Below are 9466 nucleotides of genomic sequence, written 5' to 3' on the forward strand. Positions count from 1 at the left end.
GGACTAAAGCAGCTAGATTCCTCTGCATCTCAGCATTCTGCAATCTCTCACCATTTAAATAATATGCCTGTTTATTCTTCTTGGCCAAAGTTGACCATTTCACATTTTTCCCGTGTTAATATTCCATATACCACATCTCTACGCTAATTCAGATTTGGCAACTGTATCTTCTGTCCCTTCAAGTCATTTGTACATATTGTAAACAGCAAGGTGAATTATTAGTGTACATCTGATTTTGCTAGGAATGCTCAAAATGATTTATCACCAGTACGGCCAACGTTTCAGTGATGATGCAGAATCTAATGTGGAGAGGAGGAAAGAATTTATCTATGCACATTGCAGTTGTTTCATTATCTATGTTTCATTACAGTAGAATGTTTCACAGCCAATTAAGTGCAATCATTTTGAAATGTAATAGTTGCTAAATTTCACACGGCGAGATCCTAATGAGATAACAACTGGACAATCTGTTTTGACATTGTCGATTAAAGGATAAGTGGTCTTCCAGACACCAGGAATACTCCCTGTTCTTATTTTTCAAAGATGCCAAGTGATCTTTTTTATCTACCTGAGAAGGCACAACGGTTTTAATTTAAAGTCTTGAAAGATAGCGCTTTCATTAATGCAACATTCACTCATCATAGCAGTGAAGCATTGGCCTAAATTATGTGCTAAGTCTCTGCAGCATGATTTCAAGCCAGTTTTCTGAAGCCGAAGTAGTATGTTAATGTCCAGGACAAGATTTTACTGAGAGCTTCGGGAACCTAAAACCAGGGGCAATATGACTGGGTTGGCAATTATCTGAGGGGCTGATTGGATCCTAATTGGCTGCCTCCAGCCTTGCTGTTTCATCCAGGAGATTGGATAGACTTTCATTGCTATCTGCCCCACAACAGGTTTAGAAGCTCTGAAACCTCACAGCACAACTAGGACAGCTGGGCATTGCTGAAGCACCTCAGAGAGCAAGAAGCCTCAAAAGAATTAACTAAGAATTAGCAAATCAGAGGGCAAGTTGTTAGGGTCCTTGGCAACAACATGGGGCTGAACGGATGACCTTACTTGCTGATAGCTCCCTCTTTGAGCCATGATTCCTAGTTTTCCTTAGTTCAGCCACAAGCCTTCAGTTTCCCACGTAGCAATAGTGCTGTATTCACCATCAGCAAGATTCAAGGAGAGCTTGCTCATTGCGTGCAAAATTGTCTTGATGGTAGGAGACAGAGGGTGGTAGTAAACGGTTGTGGTTCAGACTGGAGGGCTGCAAGGATTGGTGTTGGGTCCACTCTTGTTCATCATTTATATCGGCAATTTGGATGAGAATATAGGAGGCATGGTTCATAAGTTTGTGGATGACACCAACATTAGTCATGTAGTAGACATTGAAGGAAGTTATCTAAGAGTAAAACAGGAACTTGAGCATCCAGACATTCCTAGAGCAGAACTCTGCATTGAGGCAGCTGATCTGGCAATGGAGCATGGTAGCAGCTCGGCCCAACATGAGCCCAGATGGTGGCAGTGGCGGCTGGCGGTGAGGAATCCTAGTGTGCCCACGGAGGTCAGAGGTGGCAGAGGTGGCTGGCAAGCACTGGACGATCTTAGCCCAGCATGGGTGAAAGCATGCCCAATGGAGGGGAAAGCTAGCCATCTTGGGGAAAGCCCAGTTTGCAGGCTCATGACATAAGAAAGGACTGTAATATTTGACGTTTTAACTTTATTTCTTTATTTTTCCACTTTTACACTGTTTTCGCCCCTCTCCTCAAAGTACCAAAACTTGGCCCTCAGTTTGTGCAAACGATGACATCTCCAATGTCATTTTCATATCCAAAGACCTTCAGTGTCATGTCACCTCCATGTTGTGGAAAGGGACATGTGTCAGGTTGGAGGTGAGGGGCTGAGCGAAATGTCTTCCAGAGTTTGTCACCAGACAAGGTCAAAAGGATAGCGGAGACGTCAGCTTCGGCGTGAGGGGTCATTCCCAAAGTCCATCTCCTGACACAGAGTCAGTCACTGAGCGACTGTCTCCCACCAGGTACAGATGTGCCCTTGAGCATGTGCACTCTAAGTGCACCCTCCCCTAACCCTCCTTTCTGTGTCCATCTCTGCCATGTCACTCTTTGCAGCTCCCGCTCTCTGTATACATGTGATCCTAGCACTGCACATCATCACTGCCTTGGCTGCTGTGGGTCTTCACTCTGATCTGCCGTCACACACATCCGAGGCTACACATCCCACACTGATGTTATCAATTTGAAACTCTCTGAGGATGAAGGATGCTATTCCCACACTAGAAATCTCTGACAAACATTTCCCAGGGGAACTGAGACAGCAGCTGCAATAAGTGAGGTTTTATTCAGATGGGACAGTGACAAGTTTAAATCCCCACCTGATCTGCTGCTCAAAGTCACCTCCATTTCCCCGGTCAGTTTCCCAAGTTTCAGGAAACTCATGTTGCTCCAGAAATATTTGGATTGACTGTGAGAGACGTCAATCAGAGAGCCCACCCACTCTGCTCATTGTCTCCTCTTCCTCTTCCAGAGCTGGTTCACTTCCTATAGGGACTGAAAACCAAATGAGGAGATGGTGAGTGAAGGAGCAGCTTTTATACAAATTGTATCCCATAATATCCACACCAATCTTCAGGCAGTCTGACTATCCTGTGGGTAATCAGGGGTGGAAATGTCCCTTATGCTGTGTGAGAAGATCCAGCTGAGAGAGCTGTTTACTCGGTGCTTTGTGCTGAACTGTGTGACTGGAGCTGTGTGTTGGATATTGAGTGTGTTTATTGGAAGCATTTCCCTCTGATTTCCAGGCTGAGTTTTGTTGTCTCATTCCTGAAGAAGGTGAGTGTGACTATTTGGGAGGTGAAAAGTGTCTGAGGAGTTTTACCTATTTTCTATTATTTAGTCCTCTTTATCTGTTGGAAGCTGGTTATTCTCCTGTGGACTGTTAATTGTTGAATTATCTTCACTCTATGTAACCAATGCAGCTCAACCACCTAGAAGGATAAGAGCAGTAGACATGTGGAATATCATTCCCTGTCAACCCCTCTTTGAAGTCACACACCATTCTGACTTAAAACTGTCTTGGTATTTCTGCCTTGTAGTTGGCATGAAATCTCACGAACTTGCATTTTGAAATATCTGTGGATTGATTTACACCCTGTCCATACTGTGGATTCTGATAATTCAAGAAGGGATTTCACTTTCTGAAGAGCCAATGATACATGGACAACAAATGCTAGACTGGACAATGATATTTACATACATAACTAAGGAGTCAACCCCTTCAGCACAGGAGAAGAGGGAGTTGGAGGTAATCATGTTTCCTTTCCTATTTTACAGAAGAATTGCACCCAGAGAATTACGAGAAGGTAGTCACTGGAGACAGATCCCGACCACCACCCCAGGAACAGCTCCATGACATGGGAAAACATCCTGTCCCTTCACAGCTTAACACAGAGAATGTTGGGCGGTGAAACCATCTTCTGGAAATCAGTCAGATCAGGAGAGCTTTGACATATCATCAGATCTGAAACTGGTCAATAGTGTGGAAACTTCCATCTCAGCCACCCTTTCTGAATGTTCGTATGTGGGCGATTTATCAATGTGAACTAGCAAGCAAGTGTGAGCAGCTTCAAATGTGGTGGGAGCTTCAATCATTCATTGAGCTTCATGAAGTACTGACCCATTCTCACAGCTCTGTTAAAGTGTGAGCAGGTTCCACAGGCTCGTTCCAAGGTGCATCTGTTCCCCAAGCAGTTAACACAAATTTATCTTCATGGAAGAGAAGCCATTCAAGTGTGCAGTGTGTGACCAAGCTTTCACAAAATCAACAACACTTGTGAATCATCAACGTATTCACACTGGAGAACAGCCATTCAAATGTAAGGTGTGTGAGAAATCATTCTCATGGTCATCAACTCTCCGAGCTCACAAATCGGTCCACACAGGTGAGAAACCATTCACTTGTGAGGTGTGTGGCAAGTCATTCTTGTATTCATCAACCCTTCATAGACACCGACACATTCATACAGGGAAGAAACGTTTCATTTGCAAGATGTGCAACAAATCATTCTTGCAGTCATGGGCTCTCCTTGAACACGGGCGCACTCACACAGGGGAGAAACCATTCACATGCAAGGTGTGCATCAAATCCTTCTCTGATTCATCAGCCCTCCATGTTCACCAACGTATTCACAGTGGGGAGAAACCATTCAAATGTGAGGTGTGTGACAAATCATTCTCTGATTCCTCAACCCTTCGGAAACACCGACGCATTCACACAGGAGAGAAATTATTCATATGTGACATGTGTGACAAATCATTCACATATTCATCGACTCTCCAAACACACCGACGTATACACACAGGAGAAAGACCATTTGTATGTGAAGTGTGTGGGAAATCATTCTCTGATTCATCAACCCTTCGCAAACACCGCCATATTCATGCAGGGGAGAAACCATTCACATGTGACGTGTGTTTCAAATCATTCTCTGATGCATCAGCTGTCCACAAACACCGACTGATTCACACAGGAGAGAAATTATTCACGTGCGAAGACTGTGACAAATCGTTCTCACGGTTATCAATCCTCCTGTTGCATCAGAAGATTCACGCTGGACAGAAACCATTCACATGCAAGATGTGTGACAAATCATTCTTGTATTCATCAACCTTTCATAGACACCAACGAATTCACACAGGGGAGAAACCCTTTACTTGCAGGACTTGCAACAAATCATTTTTGCAGTCATGGGCCCTCCTTGAACATCAACGCATTCATACACAGGAGAAACCATTCACGTGTGAGGTGTGTATGAAATCATTCTCTGATTCATCAAACCTCCGAACACACCAACGCATTCACACAGGGGAGAAACCGTTCACGTGTGAAGTGTGTGACAAATCATTCTCTGATTCATCGACCCTTCGGAAACATCGACGCATTCATACAGGAGAAAAACCATTCACGTGTGAGATGTGTAACAAATCGTTCACGTACTCATCGAGCCTCCGCATACACCAACGTATTCATACTGGGGAGAAACCATTCACATGCGAGAAGTGTGGCAAGTCATTCTCTGATTCGTCGGCCCTCTGCAAACACCGTCGCATTCACACAGGTGAGAAACCATTCACGTGTGAAGTTTGCGGCAAATCCTTCTCCAGGTCATCAACCCTCCTGTTCCATCAGAGGATTCACACAAGGGAGTAACTCTTCAACTGTGAGGTGTGTGGTAAACCTTCATTGAGCTCATCAAATTTCTGCACTAACTGACACATTCATATAGAAGAAACCACTCCAACATAAGATGGCCACATATCACCCTCTGTGCACACCAAAGCTTTCAGACGGGACAATCCATTCATGTGTGAGCTGTGTCAGAAAACTTTCTCCTTATCATCGGAAGTCTGCAACTACCAACACAATCACACCAGAAAGAACCTGGTCAAGTGCTTGAGGAGTGATAAGTCATTCTCAAATTCATCAACTCTCCACAGACATCAATGCATACATACCAGGGACAAACCATTCATATGTGTTGTGCATCAAAAGCATTCTTGTTATCGTTGTATCACTGCACACATCAACACAACACTGGCAAGAAACCATTCAAGTGTGAGGTGAGTGCAAAATTGTACTCTCAGCCTTTGATTCTCCCAATCTATCAAAGGATCTCCATGGCTAAGAAGCCATTTAAGTCTGATGTTTGTGATGAACCTTTCTTAAATTCTTTATTATTATCAAAGGATTCTTACAAGGGAATAAAACTTTGAACTAAGGTGAAACTTTCACCCAATCACCAACTCTCCTAAACCATTAGTGAATGCACACTGGAGTGAAAATGTTCTGTGTGGCATGTGACGAGGTTTTCACCTAGTCAGCGTATCTTATGCTCCTTCAACATTTGTAAAGCAGAGAAACCCAGTTGGTATCAGATGTACAATACAATCTTCGTACAGTTGGTGGACCTGCCAGAACATCAGAGAACCTACCCAGCCATGTTCTTGCTCAGTTGTTGTTGACTGTGTGAACCTGTGCACAATCTCACTGCAGGATGTTCAGCAGGACTGAGACACAAAGCAAGAAGCAGCTTTCACTGCCATCAAACAACTAGTGATGACAAAAGCTTGCTTCTCAAGATGCTTTTACCTGTTCCAAGATATTTCTAAAGGATGATATTTTATTTCTCCCAGGAGATGCCAGTGAATACGCTTGTCCCAGGATTTAACCTTTTTGAGAGCAATATTGTTCATTGTACACTAGGATGTTTGTAGCCTTTCTCTTTCTGGGGAATACAGCAGTCTACCCCTGGTGTAGCCAGAATCTGAAACATTTCTTCACATTCCACGTCTCTCAGTGAGCTCCCTGACCGAATCACAGCATCAGTAACCAATGCTTTCTCCTCAGTGTGTACTGAAATTGTGGCATCAACCATGGAAGGAAGTGATGGACCTAGTCCCTAAGCAGCTGACCATCAGGCTACTCACCTTCCCTCAATATGAATGTGACTTCCTAACTTCACTGAGTTCACATGGAGACCATAGGTTCTCAGATGGTCATTACACACAACTTGGAGGTGAATTGCTTTCTGTTCAAGAAGTTCTCAGAGTCTCCCCACGTAACCTTCAATATCATGTGAGTGCAATCAATTAATGCCAACATCTTGGGGAAGCAACTTTTTCATAAAACATCAGTGAACTTTGCTGATGCTGAGTGTTGTCTTAAATTTAATGCAATCATTTCTACTACAGGTGAATTTATTGTCCTCATGCCTCCAGTATTATAAAGGTAAAAAATGCAGCATTTTAAGACTTTTCATTAATGTAGAAACAAAGTAGAAACTCCTTGCAGTATTATTGAGGTAACACATTCAATTATTTTTACTATTTCTCCAGTTTATGTGACACAGCCTTCTAAACCCACAACTCTTCCAGCTCGAAGAACAAGGTGGCCGGTAAATGGAAACAATGTCACCTGCAATTTCTCCTCCAAGTTACAGGGTTCTCGCTTGGAACTATATCAACATCCCTTTGGTGTCGACTCTCTAACACTGGCAATCAAGAAACCTGACATCCTCCAGGACAAAGTAACATGCTTGAGCGTGCCCTAGCCACTACTTTCAGCACTCCCTTCACCAATGACGCAAAGTGGCAGCAGTAAGTACCAACTACAAGATGCAGCTCAGTAACTCTCCAAGGCTCCTTTAACAGCACCTTCTAAACACAAAATTTCTCCAGTTAGGAGAACAAGGTCGCAGGTAAATGGGAGAAATATCACCTGCAATTTCTCCTCCAAGTTATAGAGTTCTGTCTTGGAACTAAATCACTGTCTTTTCAATGACACTGATTGAAACCCCCGGTATTTCCTCCCGAACAACATTTTGGATGTACCTACAACCCTGGGACTTTTTTTTTAATATGGGGAGGCAATAACCTAGTAGCATTATCGTTAGACTATAATTCCAGAGGTGCAAATGTGTTGCTGGTCAAAGCACAGCAGGTTAGGCAGCATCTCAGGAATAGAGAATTCGACGTTTCGAGCATAAGCCCTTCATCAGGCCAAGGTAATGGCCTGAGGATCCAGGTTCAAATCCTGCCATGGGAGATTGTGGAATTTGAATTCAAAAAACAAATCTGCTCTCGAGAATCCAATGGTGATCATGAAACTGTTGTTGATTTTTGGGAAAACCCATCTAGTTCACTAACGCCGTTTATGGACAGAAACTGTCATCCTTACCAGGTCTGACCGACAAGTGACTCTAGACTCTCGGTGATGTGGTTGACCCTGAATTGCCCTCTGGACAATTAGGGGACAGCAATAAATACTAGCCGAGCCAACGACACCCACAATCCGTGAATGAATAAAAAACAATGAAATAAACTATTGCCTGTGGGCCTGTAGTTTGCTGAAATAATAGCTGTCCACAGCATGTAGACTGGAGTCATGAATATGAATGACCGTTAGAGTTCTGGTTGTTCAGACATTCAGTGTAATTTGGAGAGTCATCTCTAAGAGGCAAAATCAGTAGAAAATCACCACTCTCATTATTCCCATTTGAGGCTGTGGTCATGGTTGTTCCTGGTTGTTTCTCGCTGTTGTTTAATAAATCATTGTTAAATAACACAACAGTTCAATTTATAGTTGATGTAACTGCCATTTAAAATACTTGACATCATCATTCAATTGGTGATGAAATGACACAAATTCCATAAATTCTAGATCGCAATTGGCTTGCTTGTACTTGCTGCATATTTATTATGGAATTTTATTCATAAGACCATAGTCTCACAAAATCATTGAACAATGTGAAACAGTTTTATTTCAGAGTGGTACATAGTGATTTGATTGGCTTCATGATCCATGCAGTGTGTACACAGTTACTGGATAGTTCCCTTATTCATTTTGCAACATTTTTCTGTTTCAGTAAAGGGTGAAGCAGCTTGATGGGAGAGTGAAGAACTGTCTTGCTATTAAGAATTAGGTTATTAATTGTCTCAGGGTCATCATAGCACACCTTTGTTTTAAAGTTAGACTAAATTCAGATAAAAAACCCTATAATTTCATACTCAGCATGAATCCTTCTTTAGGGTTAGTCATCTGGGAATCATCTTTGCTTATCCTTTCCCTGTGTCACTGAGAGAGAAATCGCTTTGCACCTGGTGCTAATGACTTTCCAGGAAAGAGGAATCCATTCCCATGTGTGTGTGAGATCAACTTGAGGAGGCCAGAAACTACAATAACGAAGCAACACAATTTAGATTAGATTACTTAGTGTGGAAATAGGCCCTTCAGCCCAACAAGTCCCACCGACCCGCCGAAGTGCACCCACCCAGACTCATTCCCCTACATTTACCCCTCCACCTAACACTACGGGCAATTTAGCATGGCCAATTCACCTGACCTGCACATTTTTGGACTGTGGGAGGAAACCGGAGCACCCAGAGGAAACCCACGCAGACACGGGGAGAATGTGCAAACTCCACACATCAGTTGCCTGATGCAGGAATTGAACCCGGGTCTCTGGTGCTGTGAGGCAGCAGTGCTAACCATTGTGCTACCGTGCTGCCCTTATATTGAGACATGTATTCTGTGAACCTTGGGTGAGAGGCATATGCAGTGGCAGAGTTCGATTGACTGGTGATCCTACGAGTGTGAAGTGTTGAGAGAAGATGGAGGCACTTAACCTTAAGGAGCTGAGAAGAATAATGATGTTTCTCCTGCAGTACTGGATATTCCATTGGATACCAGGATGCCTCATCAACCTCTACTACAAATTTGTGTCCAGGGGGCTTGGGCTGGTGCTGTGGCTCCTATGGTAGACCCCAGGTAAAAGGACTGTCATCCTCTCTGCCAACCCAACCACCAAGACCCCCAGGTACCTGTCTGTCATGCAGGAACAAGATTCCTCTTCTCTGGTGATAACGGTCAAACTCCAGAGAGTAAGGGCCAGCTTCTGGTTTGC

The 9466-nt window shown here is 43.4% G+C and overlaps 1 protein-coding gene across 2 annotated transcripts; it reads left to right on the top strand.

Moving 5' to 3' along the window:
• Positions 1-2550: 2550 nt before the first annotated feature.
• On the top strand, positions 2551-8218 carry LOC132832465 (zinc finger protein 271-like). Of its 2 annotated transcripts, XM_060850494.1 has the most exons (4): positions 3755-6639; positions 6756-6792; positions 6900-7471; positions 7562-8218. In XM_060850494.1, exon 1 carries the CDS (start codon positions 3775-3777, stop codon positions 5212-5214), a length of 1440 nt encoding a protein of 479 aa, XP_060706477.1. In that variant the 5' UTR covers positions 3755-3774; the 3' UTR covers positions 5215-6639; positions 6756-6792; positions 6900-7471; positions 7562-8218. The 2 variants fall into 2 exon arrangements, 1 of the variants encoding a protein (XP_060706477.1); XR_009646944.1 differs by lacking the exons at positions 3755-6639; positions 6756-6792 and adding an exon at positions 2551-2577.
• The last annotated feature ends 1248 nt before the right edge of the window (positions 8219-9466 follow it).

The sequence above is a fragment of the Hemiscyllium ocellatum genome, chromosome 35 (genome assembly GCF_020745735.1).
Source record: "Hemiscyllium ocellatum isolate sHemOce1 chromosome 35, sHemOce1.pat.X.cur, whole genome shotgun sequence".
In the NCBI taxonomy this organism is placed as follows: domain Eukaryota; kingdom Metazoa; phylum Chordata; class Chondrichthyes; order Orectolobiformes; family Hemiscylliidae; genus Hemiscyllium; species Hemiscyllium ocellatum.

Bases quoted from the DNA above. Each gene is read 5' to 3' on its own strand.
- LOC132832465 (XM_060850494.1), top strand. From the start codon at position 3,775: ATGGAAGAGAAGCCATTCAAGTGTGCAGTGTGTGACCAAGCTTTCACA.